Source organism: Grampus griseus (genome assembly GCF_964374135.1).
Source record: "Grampus griseus genome assembly, chromosome: 15".
In the NCBI taxonomy this organism is placed as follows: Eukaryota; Metazoa; Chordata; class Mammalia; order Artiodactyla; family Delphinidae; genus Grampus; species Grampus griseus.
The window spans coordinates 35,003,239-35,030,615 of NC_139009.1; the positions used below are offsets into that span (position 1 = coordinate 35,003,239).

At 37.2% G+C, this 27,377-nt stretch overlaps 1 protein-coding gene across 1 annotated transcript in view; it reads left to right on the forward strand.

Moving 5' to 3' along the window:
• Positions 1-17,991, forward strand: part of DYNC2LI1 (dynein cytoplasmic 2 light intermediate chain 1) — a 45,232-nt gene extending 27,241 nt beyond the window's left edge. The window contains exons 6-13 of the mRNA XM_082671804.1: positions 2,820-3,006; positions 3,934-4,002; positions 4,601-4,678; positions 8,288-8,364; positions 8,971-9,041; positions 14,250-14,347; positions 14,752-14,844; positions 17,712-17,991. Of these exons, the coding sequence (XP_082527930.1) occupies positions 2,820-3,006; positions 3,934-4,002; positions 4,601-4,678; positions 8,288-8,364; positions 8,971-9,041; positions 14,250-14,347; positions 14,752-14,844; positions 17,712-17,774 (736 nt within the window). The 3' untranslated portion in view covers positions 17,775-17,991. The remainder of the gene's footprint in view (positions 1-2,819; positions 3,007-3,933; positions 4,003-4,600; positions 4,679-8,287; positions 8,365-8,970; positions 9,042-14,249; positions 14,348-14,751; positions 14,845-17,711) is intronic.
• The last annotated feature ends 9,386 nt before the right edge of the window (positions 17,992-27,377 follow it).

The following is a 27,377-nucleotide window of genomic DNA, read 5'->3' on the forward strand; positions in this document are numbered from 1 at the left end:
TGGGAATTCGGGCGGCTCACGGTGGTGTGGTTGTGAAGAGATGGCGCGGACGGGGAGGAGCTGAAGGACCCAGAGCTGCCAGCCAGCCTGGCCTGAGGCTGGCAGGACTGCAAAGGCCGGGAGCAGCTCTTACCTGGCCCTGACTTGCACTTCACCTTGCCATATTACCTCACTTCCCTTCTCTAGACCTCACGGGCTTGTAGAAATTCTGGTTTCTGCAGGAAGCCAAACCTCTCCAGTTTCTTTAACGCCTCACTTTGTGAGTCCTTGGTCTTCTTTGCCTGGAACCCCAGGGCAGCTTGAGCCTGCTTTAGGAGAGAAGAGGGGTCAGGGTTATGATGAACAGAGGGCAGGGGCGCCATAGGCCTGGGTCCAGAGTAGCTTGCTGAGTGATGGAAGAATTCATGGAAAGCATTTCACTCCTCATGTAGCTGCAAATCTCAGAGTGTTTTGTGGCTGGAATTAATTTGACATATAATTTCCTTATGTTGGACGAAGCCCAGCGACCTCAGCAGCCGTACCAGTGCTCTTAGATACTGTTTATCTTTAAGATGCCTGTTCATAGAATAATTATAGATGCACTGAACATTTCCACAGACCTTAGATAATTTGTAACAGAGCATTTCCTGTGGTCCACTTCCCTGTTTTAAAAGGTCGTGTTTAAAAAAAAATGTTTTTAGCTGTCATTTGCTATGAAGGTAAAAGTAACACAGATATTTCCAGTGCACTGGAAACATAAATCTTAATCTTAGAAAAAAGTTGAATAATCCATTTCTCCTTTGCTTAAAACAAAGTTATTTTCATTTGGAAAAAATGATAAATTTTATGTTATATATATTTTACCACAGTTAAAAAAAGTTCAACCATAGTCCTCTCTTTTTTAAACATTAACCATACTAAAACTCTGAAAATATAGTATCCTCACTTATGTATATTCTGTTACAATTAAGCAAAACTGGTTCTGAGCTTATTAAAATGACATAGATGTAGTTGGCTAGAGAATTTAATGGCTCAATAATTTTATAGAAAATCTTGCTAATTAATGTCTAAAAAGACTACTTTCTGGATTTAGACCTATAGTATAGAACTTAGCCACTGTTCTGCTTTAATTACACAACACAGCTGATTTGCTCAAACTAAGCAAAATAACTTGACTATATTATAACTAGCATGTATTATAATTCCTTGCTATATCTACTAGCAGAATGTTTGCCCTGTTGATCAAAAACGTATTGGCCCATGATTATGGTTCTACATACTTATTATGACCATTTTCTGAAATACTCCTATATTTGTTTGTTCGTTTTTTATTGTAAAATATCATAACATAAAATTCAGTTTTAGCCATTTTTAAATGTACAGTTTAGTAGCATTAAGTATATTCACGTTGTTGTGCAGCCACCACCACCATCCATCTCCAGAACATTTCATCTGCCCAAACTGAAACTGTACCCAATAAATAATAACTCCCTACTTCTCCCTTCTCCAACCCCTGGCAACCACCATTCTAGTTTCTGTCTCTATGATTTGACTACTCTAGGTACCTTATGTAAATGAAATCATATAATACTTGTCCTTTTGAGTCTAGCTTATTTCACTTAGCATAATGTCTTTAAGATGCATCCATGTTGTAGCATGTATCAGAATTCCCTTCCTTTTTAAGGCTGAATAATAGTTCATTGTATGTATATGCCATGTTTTGTTCATTTCTTAACCCAGTGATGGGCATCTGGGTCATTTCCCCCCTTTGGCAATTGTTAGTAATGCTGCTATGGACATTGGTATACAAATACCTATTTGAGTCCCTGATTTCAAAACACCCAGAAGTGGAATTGCAGGATCCTCTAATTTTTTGAGGAACCACTGTACTGCTTTCCACAGTGTCTGCTGTACTATTTTATATTCCCACTGGCAATGCATCAGGGTTCCAATTTCTCTATATCCTTACCAACACTCGTTATTTTCTGGGGGGTTTTGTTTATTTTTACTTTTATTTATCATAGCTATCCTAATGGGTGTGAAGCGGTATCTCATTGTGGTTTTGATTTGGGTTTCTCTAATGATTAGTGATATTGGGCCTCTTTTCATATGTTTATTGGCCATATGTATACCTTTAAATAGAGAAATGTGTATTTGAGTTCTTTGCCCTTTTTAAATTGGGTTGTTATTGCTGAGGTTAGATTTACATGAACATGAGCACACATGCATGTGGTCACAGTGGTGGTGTGTGTGGTGGCCAGGGTTGTGCTTTCAGAGAGGCAGCAAGGTACAGCAGAAAGGCACGTGGCTCTGGATGTAAATACCATCTCTACAATTTACTAGTTATATGAATCTGTGCCTCAGATTTCTAATCCATATAATGGCCGTCATAACATCTTCTAGGAAGTGTTGTTGTTAAGAGTAAATAAGGTAGGTAGTCCTCCTAGCAAGGACCATCAGTAAATCTGTTTTCTTCTCCTTCACCAGGTTGTTGCATTGTTGCTGCTGCTGTGATTATTATTTTTGCTTCCCTTCTTTGGAGCACACAGCAAAAGTGGATCTAAATATGGCATTGTTGGACCCAATTACTTGCCGATTATTTGAACTGGATTATTACTAGTTCAAACAAAAACTTCAGTTGTGACACTTAAATATCACTAGGGAAAAGCACTAGAATAAATAAGGCTATAATTTTGGCATTTTTTTCTTAGGACATTGCTGGGTTTTTTTTTCTTAAACTATAGTGTTATTTTTAGAAAATAAATTTCGGTATAGTATGGCTTCAAATAGTAATTATTTTGACTCTTTTTTTTTTTTGAAACATGTTTTTATTTCTTTAGGACATTTTCTATTGTTCTTGTTTTGGACCTTTCCAAACCTAATGACCTTTGGCCCACCATGGAAAATCTGTTGCAAGCCACAAAACTTCATGTAGATAAAGTGATGATGAAACTGGGGAAGAAAAATGCTAAAGCAGTTTCTGAAATGAGACAGAAGATATGGAGCAATATGCAGAAGGACCATCCAGTGAGTTACTCTTGGGATTATCCCTAGAATTCTTAGCCCCATAAACAGTTAAAGATAACATCACAAACGACTTCTTTAGATTTTTATGCATGAGTTGAAATTCATTTCATGTAGATGAACCTGTTCACTGGAAAATTATAGCAATTTAATAAAACCTCAGTAAGGGCAAAACAAGGAAAAAGATTTCATATGTCTTCTTGTTACACATCTACTGTGATTGTTATGGCATATTACACCAATCAAAAGGAATAGAGTTTTAAAGCAGTAGTTTGATACTGATTTTATAATCTCTGTAAAATGAAGATAAAAAACCAGGTTGTACAAATGTCACCTGGCAAAGGCTAGATAAGACTACAATTTTAAGCAAGGAATAGAATTTTAACAGCCTTTACCGTCACTATACTTTACATTCATTTAGTGTCTGTCACATAATCAATATCTTTTTATCATCTGATAATTAATTAAACTATAAACTTGCAATATGATAACACAAGTAAGTCCTTTATATACAATCATGAATGTCATCTTCTAGAAAACCAAGAGCAGTATTTTATATTGCCCAGAGTTTATGTGAGTGCGTTTTACAAAGGTAATATCAGAACAAAACTGATAGTTTATGGTTCCCATGTATAAATGTTATTGTAACAAACAGTTAATACGAAATAATAAAAAAAAAACAGGAAGGTGACATATTTAAGAAAATAAAAGGATACAACATGAAGAATAAATATAGTTTAGGGAATTGTCATTTCTAGTTTTATGCTTGAGAAATGTATTGATAGTTTAAGAAATTCAATATTGAAACAACCTTTATGTCAAGCAAACAATGTCAACATTATGGGAAGATTTAAAATGATATAAGTGGAAATTGATGAATACATAGTAATAAACAATTATAATGAATCAATGAAATATGTTTGTTAACAGGATCGTGAATTAATTGACCCATTTCCAATTCCTCTGGTCATAATTGGAAGTAAATACGATATTTTTCAGGTAAGCTCTTCCACTTCTAGTTGAGCTTGTTGTACTTGCATGCCTAGGCTTTATAGGAGAGGAACAAAAGTAATAATGAAATGAGAAAAATGACTCTGGGAGGGAGAGGTCAAGGGGTCACACATCTTAAAGATTTTGGAAAAGAGGATATAGTTGGGAAAGAGAAAATAGGTAAGGAACAGTAAATACAGTGGAATGGGGATATGGCAGAAGATTTAGAAACTGAATCCAGTCCAGTCACCAAGGGACAGGGCCTATGTCCCAACTTTTAAAGCTAAGAAAGTAGAAAATTGGTTTCTTCTTATCTTTGCTTGTCAGAGAATCCTTGGGGTATTCCGCACTAGAAAATGTGTGCTTATATCTAAATTCTGTTGAGCTAAGTGTTTAAACAAGGAAAGATCTGGTAGCTGCAGCTCTAGAAGGCTGCAGCTACTGTTCAGCTCTCTATAGAAACAAATGCCAAGGTAATGGAATCCTACTCAAGGTATGTTCCAAAAAATAAATAAGAAAATCTGTTTCTGTATTGAATAATTTGCACCTTTCTGCTACAGACACTAGTTGTCTCAACTTTTTTCTTTTTAATAACATATTTCTTCAGGATTTTGACTCTGAGAAGAGGAAGGTAATATGCAAGACACTTCGATTTGTTGCACATTATTACGGAGCATCATTAATGGTTTGTACGTTTCCTATCCTTTGGGTTTGAACGGACAGTAACAAATTTGGAAAGATTAACAGCTTGGTGCACAGTTATGAATGCTAATGCTTTTACTAATGCATGTCATTCTCTCCTTTCCCATTGCCTCAAAACCCTCTTGTTACAGAGTGTTTATAATGTATTTCTAGAACACACTCTGCTAGATGGCCTACCATTTCTTTGAAGCAAAAGTTCTAAATTTCTAATAGCCATAAACCCCCATCAATATTAAAGAGATAAATTGGTTGTTTATTTATTTATGTTTTAGTTTCCCCTTAAAAATTAGAATCTATGTTCTCTTAAAAGAGAAAAAGACTAACAATTTTTTTAAAACTTAAATGCTGTTTGTTGTAGAGGTTAAAAATATGAACTTGGGAGTCATGCTGCCTGGGCAACCATTTACTTGTCTCAGACAAGTCACTTAATCTCACTGAAGCCTCAGTCTCCTGGTAAAATGGACAAAACAATACCTTCTTCATAGGGTTGTTGTGAGGATTAGTAGCCCAAGTACTGCGAAATGCTTAGCACAGGGTCTGACACAAAGTTCAGTAAAGGCTGGTTCTTTGTTTTTGTTTTTGCGGTACACGGGCCTCTCACTGCTGTGGCCTCTCCCGCCGCGGAGCACAGGCTCCGGACGCACAGGCCCAGCGGGCACGGCCCATGCGCCCAGCCACTCCGCAGCATGCGGGATCCTCCCGGACCGGGGCACGAACCCGCATCCCCTGCATTGGCAGACAGACTCAACCACTGCGCCACCAGGGAAGCCCAAGGCTGGTTCTTATAATTACTGTTACATCATCTTCCACAGCAGGACCAAATGTTGCTGGATATCCTCTTAACACAATAAAACATAAACGCATTTTTTATTAAAAAAAAAAAGGAAAAACTTTCTTCCCATTTGAATGGTCTCTTTTTCCCTCTAAATCAGAGTGCTCAGAGAAACCTGTAGAAAACATGGCCTAGTCCCCAGCCTTCGTGGCTAGTATATTAAGATGAAAAGTAATAAATATGATCTGTATTTAAAATTTTTATACTTTTCAGAATGCTCCAAATATATTTTATTATATATTTTCTTAAAAATCATTATCTTTTATGTTTGTACTGTATCTGCTTACATATTAGGTTGACAGAGTACTTTGGAAATATTCTTTTTTTTAAATTCTTTTTCATATTCTTTTCCATTATGGTTTATTATGGGATATTGAATATAGTTCCCTGTGCTGTACAGTAGGACTTTGTTGTTTATCCATTCTGTATATTATAGTTTGCCTCTGCTAATCCCGAACTCCCAATCCAACCTTCCCTCACCAACCCCCCCTTGGCAACCACAAAAATATTCTTTATTGTTTTGAAAAAGATATGACGAATTTAAAGTAAATTACTCATTCAGAGTACAGAAGCAAAGACCATGGATCTTGTAGTTTCTTACTTTCACCACTAGACAAGGCCCCATACTTACTTCTGGTTAGCTCGCTGAGGGAAATCCCTGTCTTTCTTTAGGAACAGATCACATTTGATGATCCATCAGGGCCAGTCTGGTCTTACGGATACAAATTTAGGTGAAGTCAGGTCAACCCAGGCCACAGCAGGCCTGCAGTTAACCATGGTTCAAAAGACCCTAGAAGGTCAGGGACTAGGGAAAGGATTTGAGACTCCTTCATCTCAGCTTTCAGTAAGCCAGAGGGTTCAGAGGTTGGGGTTATAAGAGCACTCTGGACCACCAGCTTTTCTAGCTTCCCACACCAAGAAGAAAGCAGCCAGAGTTATCAAAGGCCCACCTTTCAGTTTCACTTCCACTCTTACCCTACAGCCCAGACTTGGGTACTGCTTTACAAGGTTCAATGATACTCAGCAGTCTTTTTTTTTTAACACTATAGTTTATCCTTTATAATTCAGTCAAGAATACTGGTTTGATAGTATGAGCAATCTAATCAAGTTAACAAAAACAAACAAACAAACAAAAACATTGGTAAGTAGAACCAGATTCAGTGGAGAGCCAACAGGATGTTAGGGGACTTAGAATTATGATGTATGAGGAACAGTATAAAATTATATTCTGGCATCGGGATTGTGATAACACTCTTTAAACATTCGAAGGACTGATCCACGGAAAAGGGATTAAATATATTCTTTGTTTTCTTAGAGTCAATAACAAGGAATCAATAGAGCTTAGTTCAAATTAAGAAAGAAATTTCTAATGCTACCATTATCTGAAAATGGAATGAGTTGCTTTTGGAGATTATGAGTTCCCAGGCATTGAGTTCATAAGTAAAAGCTCTACAGCTATTTCTGGAGGATGTTTTCAAGGCAGTTGATGCAGTAGATGGGGGTGGGGTTGAGTTAGAAAACTTCCCACATCCTATGAAAGACATTTGTGACGAGGTTTTTTTCCTCACCATATAGGGAACATAATAGATAATATAATAATGATGATGATGAAAACTTGTGTTTTTAAAATTCAACTAAAGTTTTCATAATAGAAAATTGTCTCAGTGGAAGCCTAAAATTTTTCAATTTTTAAAAATAAATGTATCAGGGGCTTCCCTGGTGGCGCAGTGGTTGAGAGTCCGCCTGCCAATGCAGGGAACGCGGGTTTGTGCCCCGGTCCGGGAAGATCCCACATGCCATGGAGCGGCTGGGCCCGTGAGCCATGGCCGCTGAGCCTGCGCATCCGGAGCCTGTGCTCCGCAACGGGAGAGGCCACAACAGTGAGAGGCCCACGTACCACATGCATGCATGCATAAATAAATAAATAAAATCTTACATATTCACATGAGTGTTCTCCTTTGAATGTTTTCCCTGGAGCCTGTTCTTAATCCAGAATGAATATTATCCTGAAAATTGAACTCTGTACATTATAATTACATCTCATTTTGGTTCAAGATTGTTTTTCCCACTTTCATACATCTTGGTCATTCTTATTTGGCTGGGTGACTTTGGTATTTCCAAAAATCAAATTAGTCTTAAAAGATTTGTAGGGTAACCATATGTCCTAGTTTCACCTGATTTCTCAGATTAATGATTAATAGTAGCCACCCCGTTTCGTTCTCTAAAATGTTCTGGTTATGATCATTCTAGTTATAGACCACCACTGAGAATATTCAGTAGCTTATTTTGCAGGTTCCAAAGGCAATTCAGAAGAGAAGTTAAAAAAAGGTGTTAGTATCAGTATCTGTTGGACTAATCTGCAACTCCCACATTAACTGCTTTGAAGACAGTCATATGCCCTTAGATGAAAAAGTTATTTATGATGCATACCTCCTACTTTTTTAACCAACCAGATTGCATTTTGGCAATGATTACGATCCATTTGTGGGAGTAGCGGAAATGATCAGTGCATAAAAACAAGTCTATTCAATATCATGCACTCATGAAGTTTGAAGAGTAAGTTAAAACAAATTTACTGAGATTTTTCTTTCCCTTTATTCAAAGGTTTTGTTTTGCTTACTGAAACACAAGTATTGTTGGACAAATAGATAGTATTCCTCTCTGCAATCTGTACTTGTTCAAAGCCATATTTATTTTACCTGTTTCTGTGATTTGAAAGCAGAGCATGTAATTTATTCTCCTGATTTATTTTCTTTCTAGTTTACCAGTAAATCAGAAGCTCTATTACTAAAAATACGTGGAGTTATTAACCAGTTGGCATTTGGCATTGACAAAAGGTACTGTTAAAATATTTTTTAAATATCTTTTTATCTTTTTTTTTTGCTGTTGTTATTGTCTCATCTGATTATTGTTCTCACAAGTCTTTTGCTTCTTGACCAGGAAAGTGCCTCAGATGACTGTTCTTAGAGATAATTTCATATTGTCTCCTGCTTCTTGTATTGTTTAAATATTTATCAAATTTTACAACTAAAATGTTATATAATACTTAGTTTGAGACTAGACAAAACAATGATACTATTATACTTGTTTCCCTGATTTCTTTTACTTCTTTTCCCTCATTTCAGTAGCCTTCCCGCTATTATCACTTTTTTATATTGATTAGAAGTGGAATCAATCATTTTAGTGTGTATTTTTCTTAACCTTGCTACTTTCCTTGGTTTTGATTTGAGGTAATTTGGGTCTGTCATTTTTTTTCTCCTATAATACATTTATTAGTGCTCTACTTTAATTTTTGGAATCATATTAATATTCATTCATTCATTTTGAGCAATGCTGTCACCAGTGGCTAGATATAAAACTTGGCTCTTGTATTTACCATAGAGAGTGGCAGGATATTTGATTGCTAAACTTAATTGGATTCTTTTTTCTTCTCATCCATGTAGCAAATCAACATGTGTGGATCAGAATAAACCACTGTTTGTCACAGCAGGATTGGATTCTTTAAGTCAAATAGGTTGGTGAACTTATTAAGATTGTTCAATGGTTTTTTAATTGCTTATTGATTTTGTCCTACTCCCTGTTCACTTCATCTCCAACATCTCCTAACTCTAACCATCATTTCCGATTTCATCATTGTTGCTGTTATTCTTTGTGTACACAGTATTGATGCAAAATGCATCACATTGACATATTTGTGATAGAAGGGATGTTGTCACATAAGAGACTGATTTCTAATCTATATTCCACTATATCTATATAGATCTATATATAGATCTATATATAGAAATCTATATATAGATTTCTAATCTATATTCCACTAAAAATTTTGCATGTATTTTCTTTCCCTCACTGATTTCCAGATACTTTTAAATTTTAGCTCCTTGCGTTTAGAAGAAAACCAGAAGCATAGAGTGGTCAGGAAATTCAAAGCTATATATTATGGGCAATGATGAAAAATCTGAGATTCAAGTGTTGGAATAAATCAAAAAGAACACAGTTATACTAACTAGGTATGCCTTAATTTTTCATTATGAAAAATTGCCTCTCATCCAATGGGATGTGTTTCCTAAACTTACAGATGTCCTAGACTCATGAAGCAAAAGAAATTTCAAGCGTTTATGTAGGCAAGCTCCTTATCTTCTCACAGAAGCTATTTTCATTGTGGAGATTCTCAGGCCTAGCAACTCTATATGCTGGGGTTGGCATAGTTGGGTTTTAACACTCTAATAGACAATAATTTTCTTTTTTATTTCCCATCCCCCGTTACTCTTACAAGCTAAAGTTGACTTGACTTCGAATGTAGAGATCTTTGTCATGAGATTGTAGATTGAATTGGAATGAAAAGAATAGAGGTATTAATGAGTGATTATAAATACTGATTTTTATAATACTTATTATTACCAACTTAATTTCATTAGCAGTGAGAATCACTGTAATGATAGATAATGCTGATGGAAATCTTTTGCCCATGTAAGTAGTTGGAGGTCAGAAAAGGGTTGAAAAATACTGAATTTAAAAAATCATGGAGGGACTTCCCTGGTGGCACAGTGGTTAAGACTCCACGCTCCCGATGCAGGGGGCCAGGGTTTGATCCCTGGTCAGGGAACTAGATCCCACATGCATGCAGCAACTAAGAGTTCACATACCAGAACTAAGGAGCCCGCCTGCTGCAACTAAGACCCAGTGCTATCAAATAAATACAATAAATTTTTTAAAAATCATGGAGCTCGGACCCCATCAAAATTAAAAACTTTTGCTCTTAAAAGCCCATGTGATGCCGCGGAGCGGCTAGGCCCGTCAGCCATGGCCGCTGAGCCTGCGCGTCCAGAGCCTGTGCTCCGCAATGGGAGAGGCCACAACGGTGACAGGCCTGTGTACCGCAAAAAAAAAAAAAAAAAAAGCCCATGTGAAAAGGATAAAAAGACATGCTACAATCTGGGAGAAAATATTTTCAAACTACATATTTTACAAAGGACTAGTATCTAGAATATATAAATAACAGTAAAAAAAAATCCAATTAGAAAATATGCAAAAGAGGACTTCCCCAGTGGGGAAGACTCCACGCTCCCAATGCAGGGGGCCCAGGTTCAATCCCTGGTCAGGGAACTAGATCCTGCGTGCATGCATCAACTAAGAGTTCACATGCCGCAAGTAACAAGTCCACATGGGGCTTCCCTGGTGGGGCAGTGGTTAAGAATCCTCCTGCCAGTGCCCGGAACATGGGTTTGAGCCCTGATCCGGGAAGATTCCACATGCTGCGGAGCAACTAAGGCCATGCGCCACAACTACTGAGCCTGCACTCTAGAGCCCGTGAGCCACAAGTACTGAGCCCATGTACCTAGAGCCCATGCTCTGCAACAAGAGAAGCCACCACAATGAGAAGCCCATGCACCACAACCAAGAGTAGCCCCCGCTCGCTGCAACTAGAGAAAGCCCATGCACAGCAATGAAGACCCAATGCAGCCAAAAAAAAAAAAAGTCCACATGGTGCAACTAAGAAGTCTGCCTGCCGCAACTAAAGATCCCATGTGCCACAATTAAGACTTGGTGCAGCCTAGATAGATAGATAGATAGATAGAAAGAAAATATGCAAAAGACATGCCCAGATATTTCACTAAAAAGGATATACAAATGGCAAATAAGCACATGAAAAGATGTTTAATATCATTAATCATTAAGGAAATGCAAATGAGATATCGCCACACACTTAATAGAATAGGTAAAATAAAATATAGTGATAACACCAGATGCTTGTGAGGGGATGTGAGGAAACTGGATCACTCATACATTGCTGGTGGGGATGTAAAATGGTACAGCCACTCTTGAAAACAGTTTGATGGTTTCTTATAAAACTAAACTTGCAGCTACCAAATGACCTAGAAATTGCAGTGTTGGGCATTTATGTGGGAGAAATGAAAACTTATGTTCACATAAAAATCTGTACACAAATGTTCATGACAGCTTTATTTGTAATAGCCCAAAAGTGGAAACAACCCAGATATCATTCAACAGGTAAGTGGATAAACTGTGGTATATCCCTACCATGGAACACTACTCAGCAATAAAAAAGAACAAACTATTGATACATACAGCAACTTGGGTGAATCTCCAGGGAATTATACTAAATTTTAAAAGCCAATGAGAAAAGATTACGTACAATATAATTCTATTTATATAAAATTTTGGAATGAAAAAATTTTAGAAATGGAGGAAAGATTAATAGTTGTCAGAGGTTAGGGACAGAACTGTAGGTAGGGAGGTAGGGGGAGGAATCGAGGAGGTAGGTGTGGTTATAAAAGGGCAACACAAGGGATCCTTCTGAGAATGGAACTGTTCAGTATCTTGACTGTGGTAGTGAATATATGAACCTACAAAGGTGATAAAATTCTGTACAATACAGACACACACACACACACACACACACACACAAATGAGGACAAGGAAGAGATTTGGGAAATCTAAGTAAGATCGGTGGGTTATATCAGTGTCTTACTCACCAAAGTGGTAAGGAGGCCCTGAAAGATCAAGAGTGAAACAGTCTTAGTGAACAATGTAGATGCTAGAATAGAAAGAATGACAAATCTCAGACTGTGGGTTGAAAATTGCCAAGAAGTGGCAGCATATTTTCAAATTTTTCATATTAACTTAATTTTTTTTTAAACACTGTAATTGTTTTATTTTTCAGGTTCATTTTGAAAGGCAGTATTCATTAGGGTGTATATTTTGGCAGTTTTTTAAGAGGGACTTTTTAAAAATTTATGTATATTTATTTTTGGCTGTGTTGGGTCTTTGTTTCTGTGCGAGGGCTTTCTCTAGTTGTGGCAAGCAGGGGCCACTCTTCATCACAGTATGCGGGCCTCTCACTATCGCAGCCTCTCTTGTTGTGGAGCACAGGCTCCAGACGCGCAGGCTCAGTAGTTGTGGCTCACGGGCCTAGTTGCTCCGCGGCATGTGGGATCTTCCCAGACCAGGGCTCAAACTTGTGTCCCCTGCATCGGCAGGCGGATTCTCAACCACTGCGCCACCAGGGAAGCCCTAACTTAATTTTAAATTAACTTAAATTATACAAGCAATACCTAAAGACATTCTCCATATAAAATCTTGAAATAGTATATATTAGGATCAAGTTTAATATTCCAGACCATTTTCAATATATGTGAATGTGGTATAGAAAAAACTTTTTTTGTTTTTTAATGTAATTTTTATTTTACATTGGAGTATAGTTGATTTACAATGTTGTGTTAGTTTCAGGTATACAGCAAAGTGATTCAGTTATACATATATCCATTCTTTTTTCAGATTCTTTTCCCATATAGGTTATTACAGAATATTGAGTAGATTTCCCTGTGCTATACAGTAGGTCCTTGTTGATTGTCTATTTTATATATAGTAGTGTGTATATGTTAATCCCAAATTCCAAATTTATCCCTCCCCCACCTTACCCCTTTGGTAATCCTAAGTTTGTTTTTGAAGTCTGTGAGTCTATTTCTGTGTTGTAAATAAGTTCATTTGCCTCATTTTTTTAGATTCCACATATGATATCATATATTTGTCTTTCTCTGACTGACTTACTTCACTTAGTATGATAATCTCTAGGTCCATCCACATTGCTGCAAATGGCATTATTTCACTCTTTTTTATGGCTGAGTAATATTCCATTGTATATATGTACCGTATCTTTTTTTTTATTGGAATATAATTGCTTTACCATGTTGTGTTAGTTTCTGCTGTAGAACAAAGTGAATCAGCTATATGTATACATATATCCCCTCCCTCTTGAGCCTCCCTCCCACCCGCCCCCATCCCATGTGATGACCCCATGCTCTAGGTCATCACAGAGTGCCGAGCTGAGCTCCCTGTGCTATACAGCAGCTTCCCACTAGCTGTCTATTTTACACATGGTAGTGTGTATATATCAGTGCTACTCTCTCAATTCATCCCACACTCCCCTTTCCCCACTGCGTCCACAAGTCCATTCTCTACGTCTGCATCTCTTTTCCTGCCCTGCAAATAGGTTCATCAGTACCATTAGAAACAACTATTTGTTTTAATATAATTGTATCATTCTATATCATTTTGAAGTTTTCCTTTTTCCATATTAATGCTACATGTAAGTCTATTTGGTACTTTGACTGCTGGGTAGTGTTACAGAGCATGGCTGTGCATAGTAATTTAGTTCACTATACCTCTATTGATGGACATTTCGGTTGTGGCCAATTTTTCACTAATACAAGTGATGCAGCCATGTGAAATCCTTAATACATGTATGTAGGTGTTTCTAGGGTAAACACCCAAAACTGGAATTGCTGGTTAATAGAGTGTGACCTTTTTTAGTATTTTCATAGTATTCACTAGTGCCTTATTACTCTCTGATTTAGCTGTCCCAATTTGCATTCTACTCATTAGCACATAAGAATAACTGTTTCCTTACACATTCATGAACACATGAGAATATCAAACTTTATATTTTTGCCAAGCAGCAATTTAAATGTGGGGAAAGAGAATTATAGTTTACTCATTACTCTATCTCCTCTTCCTCTGGTACTAGAATCTGCCCCAGTGGCCTTGCTACACTGGGTTGGGGTAAACTTTAATAGTGACTACAGGAAAGGAGAAATGAGTGATCTAAGATTTATATTTTTATAAGTATCATCTGTTTTATTGATAGAGTTTGTAATGTTTTAGTCAATGCAGTCATTTGGAGTAAAACTTCCAATTTTAGGATCTCCTCCCGTTCCTGACAATGACATTGGAAAGTTTCATGCCCATTCACCAATGGAATTGTGGAAAAAAGTGTATGAAAAGCTCTTTCCACCAAAGGTATATATTTCTAATTCTTTTAAAGCAAGAATTTTCAGCACTATTCAACAGTTATTGGGAAATGTTTCAGCAGGCCTATTATAGTAACTTTGTTTTCTACTCACATGCTCAAAAATCAATTAAACATTTGCTAAAAATCTACTGTATATGAGGCACTGTGGGGTTTAAAAGATGCGTAAGACACAGTTCTCACTCTGCTTCCAAACAGAGCTCTCGCTGGTTGTTAGAGAAGGGAGAGGCAACATCTGAAAGACGAGGGAGAGAGGACCTGGGGGAATTTGAACTGACGCTCAGCAGCGAGGGCCAGCTGAGGAACGAGAACTTGGCTTGCAGGGTAGTTGATAACCCTGCATTGAAGGTTTTGGACTATGGGCATGAAATGATTTGAAGAATTGTGATTTCAGAGTGTCAACACATTAAAAGATGTCAAGGACCCTGCAAGAGACCCTCAGTATGCTGAAAGCGAAGTTGATGAAATGAGAATTCAGAAGGATCAGGTATTATCCTAAACATTTATTTTATTTCATCTTAAGTTTTATCACAGAAATATCCTTAGAATTCCATAAATTTTTCTCAATTTAATTTTTTACTTTTAAAATTATTTAAATAGTACATCTTCACTATATATTAAAAAATTTTGATATGCATCAAGAAGGAACTAAAAATCACCTATCATTCTACCACCCAGAGATGACTTGGTGTTCACATATCCTTTTTGGACTTTCCAGTTTACTTTATGTTGAAGATGGGTAGTGATTCTTACCTCACTGTTGGGGAGACACTTCCATAATATTCTTTTGTTTGTGGGATTATTTAAAAGGTTTTGTTTTTTTATTAGGACATTTAGATGTATCTATACTTTTCTTGTATCAGAAAAATTAAGGACTGAAAGCACACAAACGCAGTTGACAAAACCCAGAGTCTCTCAGGAAAGTGATTAAAAGTGGAGACTGCTTTCCATATATGCCAGATAGCACCATTTGTGATACACAGTCTAATGTAAGAATGCAAAAGTTGGTAAACTCATCATGGTCCAATATTTAGATTTTCCCAGATCTCCTTTTAGTTTGATAAAATGAGTCACTGTACAGGACATGCCCTTACTATAAGCACAGTAAATTGAATGCCCTGACCACCTCTCAGGTGGGATTTACAGAGCTGTGTAACTTGGGCAGTCACATTGTTGCAAGGATAACCTGAAAGCAACCACCCACTGCAAGCGGGGACCAGCGTCTTTTTCTCAGCACTAGCCTTTCACCTTCAGGGGCTCTAGAATAAGTAAGCAAAACGTTTAAGTACAGAAGACTTTTGAAAAATATGTCATGAATATTTAGAGGGTGTTTTAGCTGTAGCAAAGTAAGAGGCATGTTGTAGGGACACTAAAATGACCTCATGTAACCCTTATTATGTGTGCAGGTTGGCTATAGAGATTAGTTGGAAGTCATCTCTGAATTAATATTTATCTAGGAGTTAATGACTAACTGCCATTGTTGATGAGAGTATCTGTTTATATTAGATAGTGAGCCCTTTTTTTTACACACACACACACACACACACACACACACACACACACACACACACACACACACACACACACAGACACACACACACACACACATATTGTTAAAGCCCTAGAGTATTTCTGAGCATCATGAGTTTTCACATTCAAATACATCTTCCCTAACTGACCTAAAACCATATGAATTTTGAGTGGAACTGGAAAGCAGCCCCATAATATCTTTCTTTACTCAACCCTTGTACCTCACTAATTCTACATTCTCTTGACTGAGAGATTTTTTTTTTTTTTAACTCACCTGAAAAGTTATAATATCCTAATTTTGCCTCTTTCATAGTATTTTATTCATGGTATCTTAGTAGATGAATTGATTTTCGTTTGCACGTGTAGTACCTTAACATAATTTTATGCTTCTGCTTTAAAAGTCATGCTAATGATTACCAGTTGATGCTCAATTATTTTATTGATGTCCATTTCCAAATTTTGACATTCTAATATCCAAAACTTTAAATTTATATCTTCTCTGTTTGCTGTCTGTAGAAGAGAGAAACTACTAGCACAGAATCTCAAAGCAATGCCCTCACCATTAGCATTGGTAAAAATAATTCAATTAAAGAAAGTCTGTGATAACTGATTACTGTTTATGCTTTATGAGCAAACAATCTTTGAAACCATAAGTTGCTGGTAAGATAACTGGTGAACTGAGCTAACTTCATTAGAAGAAATAAACGAAGCTATAAAGACTGCTTCAGAGTTAATACTATAAAAAATCCTTCTGAAGTCTTTATACAGTTTTGAAACTTTCAACATTTAAATTTTAATAACTTAGAGTATAGGTATGAAAGAGACAATCTGCAATTTTTTTCTGAAAATGAGAATCTAATTTTCTTTTCCTAGCGAAAATGAACTTGTTATGTTAGCCAAAGGGCAGTGATTGCCTTATCTTGCAGAGTAACCACTTTTTGCTTATCTGAAATAATAATATACTTTGTACACTTAGACATTGAACAACATGTAAGAGGCCAGGAGGCAATCCCCTTAGATGATCCCTTTTGCAGGTCAGTCATCTCATGCAGGATATTCACCCCCACTAAAAGTTATCTCTGTTTTATGAATTGTGAAAGGAACATATACTCATTGTGAAAAAAGTCAAGACATGGAAGTGTATAACAGAAAATGGAAGTGTCCTGCCCTCTCTCCACCTATTTGCCTTTTCATGTGGTACATAAGACCACTGTTGTTTTTGCTGGCTGCCTATGAAGTCAAGTGTGAATGAGCACTGATGTATTTAATCAGTCCTTACTGGGAGATGTCTAAGCCATTTCCAATTGTGTGCCACTATACACAGCTCAGTGAATATCCTTCTATTGCTATTCTTCTGCTCTTCTCTATTATACTTATTGATAAAATTCTAAAGGTACAATCACGGGTCAAACGATATGTACATTTTAAACATTGATACCTTGCTGACTTCAACCACAATTTGACAAGAGTTGAACAGCAAACATTTAAAAATAAGATCACTTTTATATACTTAAAGTATGCCAAATGCTTAATTTTGTTTGTTAGTTGAAAAACAACTTGTATATACTATATAGTGTATATTTTGTCTGAAACTTTAATAAATTCATCTCCAAGTGCTGCTTTGGTGACACGGAAACTCTGAAGACTGCATTTCTAGAAAATAAATCCTAAGTATAATTATTTATAAAACAGTTGGCAAGAAATTTGGAGAATGATGATGTTATAAAGGATACACTGTTAACCCAAAAAAATGCTAAGGCAGTTTTAAGGTGCCTAGTTTTAAAATTTAAGTTTTTTTGCAAGTAACACATATTTTTGTTTTAGGAACTGGAACAGTACAAAAGAAGTTCTTCCAAGTCTTGGAAACAAATTGAGCTTGGTTCCTGAACCTAATGCAACTAGAGGGTATTTATTTCTTCTTTTCCAAATACAAGTAAGATTATTTTATTACTTAATATTATATTAATAAGTGAGGAAAGTCTACATGTGTAATTTGTTAAAGGAAAAGTGGAATTTCTTGTATTAGTGCAACTTCCTGCATACTTTTAACTCTCTTAAAAGGGAAAAATTTGTATAATTACATGCAATATTTTTTTAAAAATAAAAAATCTTGCAGGACCTACCTTTAACATGTTTAAGTAGTGTATACTTGGTTCAGCGTCTGTAAGTTTCTGTTTATGTTTTCAGGAATATGAAAGCAAGAGCATTTAGTAACAGTTGTGAGTATAAGGTTAAGCATTTGTATTAGACACATTCCTTCTCTAAGGAGTTCTCAGCTGTGTCTGGTAAGAAAAGTAGAATTGGGGTCACTTTCACAGGTGTCATCATTTTACTCTAATTAATGGTAAGGCACAAGAAGCATGGGAAGTACTTTTTTAAAATGCACATTTCTGAGCAGCAATCAAGATGGTGGAATAGTAGGAAGTGAAGCTCACCTTCTCCCACAAATACATCAAAAACACATCTACATGTGGAACGATTCTCACAGAATATCTACTGAACACTGGCAGAAGACCTCAGACTGTTGAAAGGGCAAGAAAATCTCCAGGTAACTTCCAGGTAGGAAAAAATAAAATGAGAAAGGAATCGAGATGGGACCTGCACCCCTGGGAGGGAGCTATGAAAGAGGAAAGGTTCCTGCACCCGGGAAAGCCCCTTCACTGGTGGGGAGATCTGCTAGGACAGAAGGGGAGCTTCAGAGACTCAGAGGAGAATGCAGCAGCCGGTTTGTGGCAGCCAGAGCAGAGGGAAAACTGCACAGATGGTCTGTTCAGTGCTGCCGCCCTGCACTCACCAGCCTGAGATGCAGGTCCACCGGTGCGGGTGGGGACTGGGTGCTGGAACTCGGGCTTTGGAGATCAGACCCAGGGAGAGGACTGGGGTTGGCTGTGCAGAAACAGCCTGGGGCAGCTGGAATCTAGTGCGACTGCAACTGATGGTGTATGGGGAGGAAGCCTGGGCTGCCTTAGAGGCCAGGCGCCATTGTTTGGGGGTGCACGAGGGAAGGGGTGGGACCGCCATTGTAGCCTTTTTCTCTGTGTGCACTCACAGAAGGCAGGACACCACATGCACGGGCTCCAGGAGCCGCCTGGAGGGAGGCAAGCCACCGCCTCCCTCACAGACTCTAGGAGCAGTCTCCAGCCACCTCTGCTCCTGTCACATGCTCTGGGGGCACACCAGAGCCACCACTGCTGCCAAGAACCCCAAGACCAGGCACCAGCCGCCGCATCTGCACACCCCTATCAATAAAGGGGATAACAACCAGCACACACTGAGGAAAGAGTCAACAGGCATCCATAATAAAAACAGGCCTTGCACCCAATATATTAAACTCACACAAGCTACACAGGACATCCCCACATGTAAATAGCTCTCCAAGATCACAGTAGATAATTGTTTCTCCTAAACTCACAGAGTAAGAGAAATATAAGTAAAATGAAGAAGCAGAGGAACCACTCCCAGTTAAAAGACCAAGAGAATTCCCCTGAAAGAACAAATAATGAAACAGACCTCTTTAGTCTAATAGACATCAATTTCAAAAAGGAGCTAATGAAAATAAATACTGAAGGAATTAAGAAAGGCTATCAACAGAAATGCAGAGTACTGTAAAAAGGAACTAGAAACTATAAAAAGGAACCCAGAAAAATTAGAAAACTCATTTGCAGAGATGAAAGCTGAGCTAAAGGCAATGAATAGCAAAATGAATAATGCAGAAGAATGAATAAGTGATCTGGAAGATAATAGATAGAATAATGGAAATCACCCAATCAGGGCAGCAGACAAAGCCAAATGAAAAAAAAAAAAAAAGCAATATGAGAGACCTATAGGATAATATAAAGCATGCCAATCAATGCATAATAGGGATTCCAGAACGGGAAGACAGAGAAAAGGGGATCGAAAATGTATTTGAAGAAATTATGGCTGAAAATTTCCCAAACATAAAGAAGGAAACAGATATCCAGGTACAGGAAGCACAGAGGGTCCCAAACAAGATAAACCCAAACAGACCTACACCAAGACATATTATAATAAAAATGGCAAAAGTTAAAGAGAGGATTCTAAAGGCAGCAAGAGAAAAACTAAAGAGTTAATTACAAGGGAACCCCCATAAGGCTGTTACCATCTGGCCTCTACAGAAACGTTTGCAGGCCAGAAGGGAGTGGCAAGATACATTCAAAGTCCTGAAAGGAAAAACTCTGCAACCTAGGATACTCTACCCAGCAAGATTATTATTTAGAATAGAAGGAGAAATAAAGAATTTCTCAGACAAGCAAAAACTCAAAGAATACAGCGATACTAAACAATATATCCTAAAGGAAATATTGAAAGGTCTTCTCTAAGTAGAAAAAAAGAATCTATAGGAAAGAGAAAATTACAATTGAAAAGTAAATCACTTAAGTAAGCCAGTACACAGATTTAAAAAAACATCAAAAAATTTCTGTGAAAGTGATGATAACCACAATGAACAGCAAAAGGATAGAGATGTAAGAGGACATCAAAATCATAAAATGTGGAGAAGGAGAGTAAGAAAATGTAGGGTTTTTTTTCTTTCCCCTAGAATGTGTTTGAGCCTATATGACTACCAGTCTAAGGCAAATAGATATAGGAAGGGGTTAACATACTTGAAAAACAGGGTAACCACAAATCAAAAACATACAACAGACTCACAAAAACCAAAAAGAAGAGAACATAAGTATAATACAAAAGAAAGGCATCAAACCACAGAAGGAAAAAAAAAAAGAAAAGGACAAAGAAGAAATATAAAATTAATGAGAAAATGAGTTTTTAAATGGCAATAAATACATATCTATCAATAATTACCTTAAATGTCAATGGAGTAAATACTCCAGTCCAAAGACAGAGTGGCAGATTGGATAAAAAACACAAGCCTACGATATGCTGCCTACAAGACACCCACTTTAGGGCAAAGGACACACAAAGACTGAACGTGAGGGGACGGAAAAAGATATTTCATGCAAACGGAAATGACGAGAGCAGGGGTCGCAATGCTCAGACAAAATAGACTTTAAAACAAAGGCCATAAAGAAAGATAAAGAGGGATACTATACAATGATAAAAGGTTCAATACAAGAGGAGGATTTTACACTCATCAACATATATGCACCTAATATAGGAGCACCCAAATACATAAAACAAATACTGACGTAAAGGGAGAAATAGACAGGAATACAGTAATAATAGGAGATTTTAACACGCAGTCACCTCAATGGACAGATCTTCTAAGACAGAGATTAAGGCAACAGAGATCCTAAATGATACAATATAACAGTTAGACTTAATTGATGTTTTCAGGACATTACATCCAAAAAACCTAGAATACACCTTCTTTTCAAGTGCACATGGAACATCCTCTAGGATTAACCACATACTAGGGCACAAGACAAGCCTCAACAAATTTAAGAGTATAGAAATTATTTCAAGCATCTTTTCTGACCACAACAGCATAAACCTAGAAAGTATCCACAGAAAAAGTGGGAAAACATGATTACATGGAGATTAAACAACATGCTTCTAAAAAACAGATGGGTCATCGATGAAATCTAAGAGGAACTTTTAAAAATACCTTGAGACAGGTCTTCCCTGGTGGCGCAGTGGTTGAGAGTCCACCTGCTGACGCAGGGGACGCGGGTTCGTGCCCCAGTCTGGGAGGATCCCACATGCCGCGGAGTCCGGAGCCTGTGCTCCGCAGCAGGAAAGGCCATGGCAGTGAGAGGCCCGCGTACCGCCAAAAAAAAAAAAAAAAAACAACCTTGAGACAAATGACAATGAAAACACAACCATACAAAATCTATGGGATGCAGCAAAAGCAATTCTTAGAGGGACGTTCAGAGCAATACAGGCCTTCCTCAAAAAAACAAGAAAAATCTCAAACAACCCCAGCTACCACTTAAAAAAATCAGAAAAAGGAGAACAAACAAAACCTAAAGTCAGCAGAAGGAAAGAAATAATAAAGATCAGAGAGGAAGAGATTTTAAAAAATAGAAAAAAATGAATAAAACCAAGAGCTGGTTCTTTGGAAGAATAAACAAGATTGACAAACTTCTGGCCAGGCTCACCAAGAAGAAAAGAGAAAGAACCCAAATAAACAAGATATGAAAAAGGATACATAACAACTGATACTGCAAAAATACAAAAAACCGTAAGGTAATACTATGAACAATTATATGCCAACAAATTCAACAACCTAGAAGAAATGGACAAGTTTCTAGAAACATACAGCCCACCAAAATTAAATCAAGAAGAAATAGATAATGTGAACCACTGATCACAAGAAGTGAAATAGAATCTGTAATTTTAAAACTCCCTACAGGGACTTCCTTGGTGGTCCAGTGGTCAAGAATCTACCTTCCAATTCAGGGGATGTGGGTTCGATCCCTGGTCAGGGAACTATGATCCCATATGCCGTGGGGCAACTAAGCTTGTGCACTCTAGAGCCCGTGAGCCACACCTAGAGAGCCCACATGCCACAACTACTGAGCCTGTGTGCTCTGGAGCCCATGCACAGCTAGAAAACCCTGCATGCCACAGTGACTGAGCCCATGCACTCTAGTGCCCGTGCGCCACAACTAGAGAAGCCCATGTACCGCAACAAAGAACCCAAGTGCTGCAAAGAAAGATCCTGCATGCCACAACTAAGACCTGATGCAGCCAAATAAATAAATATAATTTAAAATAAAAATAAAAGCTCCCTACAAACAGAAGTCCAGGACCAAATGGCTTCACAGGCCAATTCTACCAAACATACAATAAGAACTTGTACCGATCCTTCTCAAACTCTTCCAAAAAATTGAAGAGGAACACTCCAAAATACATTCTATGAAGCCACCATCACCCTGATACCAAAACCAAAGACACCACCAAAAGAGAAAATTAAGGCCAATATAGATGAAAAAATCTCAACAAATATTAGCAAACCAAATCCTACAACACATTAAAAAAGATCATATACCACAACCAAGTGGGATTCATCCCAAGTTCACAAGGATGGCTCAACATATGCAAATCAATCAATGTGATACACCACATAAATGAAAGAAAAGACAAAAACTACATGCTTATCTCAGTAGACGCAGAAAAAACATTTGACAAAATTCAACATCCATTCATGATAAAAACTGTTACCAAAGTGGGTATAGAGGGAACATAATCTCAACATAATAAAAACCATTTATGATAAACACACAGCCAATATAATACTCAATGGTGAAAAGCTGAAAGCCTTCCCACTAAAATCTGGAACAAGACAAGGATGCCCACTCTCACCTCTTCTATTCAGTATAGTACTGGAAGTCCTACCCACAGCAATCAGACAAGAAAAAGAAATAAAAGGTATCCAAATTGGAAGGGAAAAGGTAAAATTGTCATTTTATGCAGATGATATGATGCTATATATAGAAAACCCTAAAGACTCCACACAAAAACTACTAGAACTGATAAACAAATTCAGCATGTAGCAGGATACAAGATTGACATACATAAATTGGTTGCATTTCTTTACACCAACAATGAAATATCAGAAAGGGAATGTAAAAAAAAAAAATAGCTTTTAAAATTGCACCCCCCCCCAAAATAAAATGCTTAGGAATAAACCTGACCAAAGAGGTAAAAGACTTATATGCTGAGAACTATAAAGCATTAATAAAGAAGCCTGAAGATGATTCAAAGAAAGATAAAGATATCCCATGCTCTTGGATTGAAATAATTAATATTGTTAAAATGGCCATACTACCCAAAGCAATCTACAGATTTAATGTAATCCCTATCAAATTACCCATGACATTTTTCACAGAACTAGAATAATCCTAAAATTCATATGGAACCATAAAAGACCCAGAATTGCCAAAGCAATCCTGATGAAAAAGGACAAAGCAGGAAACATAACCCTCCCAGCCTTCAGACAATATTACAAAGCTACAGTAATTGAAACAGCATGGTACTGGCACAGAAACAGACATATGGATCAATGGAACAGAATAGAGAGCCCAGAAACAAACCCACACACCTATGGTCAATTAATCTTCAACAAAGGAGGCAAGAACACACAGTGGGTAAAAGACAGTCTCTTCAGCAAGTGGTGCTGGTAAAGTTGGACAGCCACATGTAAATCAATGAAGTTAGAACACACCCTCTCACCATACACAAAAATAAACTCAAAATGACTTAAAGACTTAAGACATGACGCCATAAAACCTAGAAGAGATCATAGGCAAAACATTCTCTGATATAAATTGTACCAATGTTTTCTTAGGTCAGTCTCCCAAGGCAGTAAAAACAAAAATAAACAAATGGGACCTAATCAAACTTACAAGCTTTTGCACAGCAAAGGAAACCATAAACAAAACAAAAAACCTACAGAATGGGAGAAAAATTTGCAAACAACACAACCAACAAGGGCTAAATTTCCAAAATATACAAACAACTCATACAACTGACCAACAAAAAAAACCAAACAACCCAATTGAAAAATGGGCAGAAGACCTAAATAGACATTTCTCCAAAGAAGAAATACAGATGATCAATAGGCACATGAAAAGATGCTCAACATCGCTAATTTTTAAAGATATGCAAATCAAAAAAACTACAATGAAATACCACCTCACACTGGTCAGAATGGCCATCATTTAAAAGTCTACAAATAACAAATGCTGGAGTGGGGGTGGAAAAAAGAGAACCCTCCTACACTGTTGGTGAGAATGTAAGTTGGTGCAGCCACTGTGGAAAACAGTATGGAGGTCCCTCAGAAAACTGAAAATAGAATTACCATATGATCCAGCAATCCCACTCCTGGGCATATATCCAGACAAAACTATAATTCAAAAAGATACATGCACCCATATGTTCATAGCAGCACTGTTCACAATAGCCAAGACATGGAAACAACCTAAATGTCCATCAACAGATGAATTGATAAAGATGTGGTACATATATACAATGGAATACTACTCAGCCATAAAAAAGAATGAAATAATACCATTTGCAGAGATTATCATACTAAGTGAAGTCAGAAAGAGAAAGACAAATATATGATATCATATATATGTAGAATCTAAAATATGACACAAATGAACCTATCTATGAAATAGAAACAGAATCAGGGACATAGAGAATAGACTGGTGGTTGCCAAGGAGGAGGGGCTGGGAGAGGGTTGGATTGGAAGTTTAGGGTTAGCAGATGAAAACTGGTATATACAAAATGGATAAACAACAAGGTCCTACTGTATAGCACAGGGAACTATATTCAATATCCTGTGATAAACCATAATGCAAAAGAATATGAAAAAGAATGTGTATATATATGTATAACTGAGTCACTTTGCTATACAGCAGTAGTTAACACAACATTGTAATTCAACTATACTTCAATAAAAAATAAATTTAAAAAAAAATAAAATATGACACAAATGAACCTATCTATGAAATAGAAAGAGAATCACAAACAGAGGGCACTGGTGGTTGCCAAGGGGTAGGGGTTGGGGAGGGATGGAGTGGGAAGTTGGGGTTAGCAGATGTAAGCTTTTATATACAGAATGGATAAACAACAAGTTTCTACTGTATAGCACAGAGAACTATATTCAGTATCTGTGATAAACCATAATGGAAAAGAATATAAAAAAGAATGTATATATATGTATAACTGAATCACTTTGCTGTACAGCAGAAGTTAACACAACACTGTAAATCAACTATATTTTAATTTTTATAAAAAGAAAAAAAAGAAAATGCACATTCCTGAGTCCCCACACCCAGAGATCCTGAATCAGTGGGTCTGGAATGGGGCTCAGTAATCTGCATTTTTCATCAGCAACTCTGGTGATTCTGACATACTTACTTTGAGTATAACTTTTTGAAGAATAGGCAAATTTAAGGAAATAGTCTATCAACAAGCAGGCCAAGACTGCATGAGTTAGTAATAAGTAAGATCATTTCCAAGGTGGAATAGCTTTTAAGAAGCCTTCAGACTCCTGGAGACTTGTGTATCTGCTAGCCAAGTTCAGTTGGAGTAAGCATAATTGCTGTCATTAAACAGGAAAGTAATTTATTCTCTGTTCTTCCATTTCCACTATAAAATATGTTGACTCTAATATGCCATGCACCCAGCTTCAAATAAGCACACTTACTAACCTCAAGAACACCAAGATTGATGAGTGGTATCCAAGTGGATAGCAAACTACCTGGTTATTGTAGTGAAATACGACTTCCTAAACTAGTTACAATGCATGTGGTTCCAGCACTCTGGAAAACAATTTCACCATGTCTACAAGGAACTGCAGTCTTAGGAGCAGACAGGCACGCTGCTTGAGTGCTGTGGAGAAAGAACTCCCTTTAAATCAACAGGGAACGTTTTGATCTCAGAAGTTTCACTGACTTGGTGGGAATAGGAATTTTTATTATATATTTTGATTTTCTTATACATCACTGTCCTTTTTTTTTTTTTTTTTTTTTTTGTGGTACGCGGGCCTCTCACTGTTGTGGCCTCTCCCGTTGCGGAGCACGGGCTCCGAACACGCAGGCTCAGTGGCCATGGCTCACGGGCCCAGCCGCTCCGCGGCATGTGGGATCTTCCCGGACTGCGGCACGAACCCGTATCCCCTGCATCGGCAGGTGGACTCTCAACCACTGCGCCACCAGGGAAGCCCCACTGTCCATTTTTGACTGAGACAAACTGTCACATGTTGAAAGTCATTGTGTTTTTCTAAGATTACGGTATCACTAACATTTAATAGCTTGAAGTCACGTGCTATGTCAATTTTCCAAGTGTTTCTGAGCTAGAATGAAATTCATCTGCATATGAATAGTAGAAAGTGTTTCCACTTACATTGTACACCCATATCTTTAGTAAGTTGAAATCAGTGATTTCAAAAGAGGTTCCTGTGGGACTCTCTTTGAACTACTTTAATAGATTATCATCTCCAGAACTGTCTATAACTGATGTGACATATATAATCTGTAAGACATTATGTAACTATTATACCATAATCATCAGTGTCAAAGACCTTTTATAAAAATTGACAATACTATTCTGGTACTTTACCAATGTCTGCAGATCCTTAAATACTGTTCTAAGAAATAGGATTTTACTGTGGTTTCCTTAATGAAATGATCTTTCCCACTATAATGTGAGATCTTTCAAATACTATAATTTATCATTCATTACACGTTAGGTCACAGTAACTGAACAAGTTCATGTATTATCTAAGATATTCTCACTCAAAGTTACCATGGTAACATGAAGACAGTTTCACTTCAGACTTGTACATGAATTACTTGGAGATCAGAAAGATCATTTAGTCCAGAACCCACTTTTAATAATCTATATACATAATTTAATCCCTAAAAATATATATTTATCAGCATTCTTTCTCTTTACAATTCAAGAACATGAATTCCTAGTGTGTGATTCTGTTCTTAGTGTAAATGTTGTGTCAATTGAGCATCTTTTCTATGTGGACTTTAAATAACAGCTGCTCT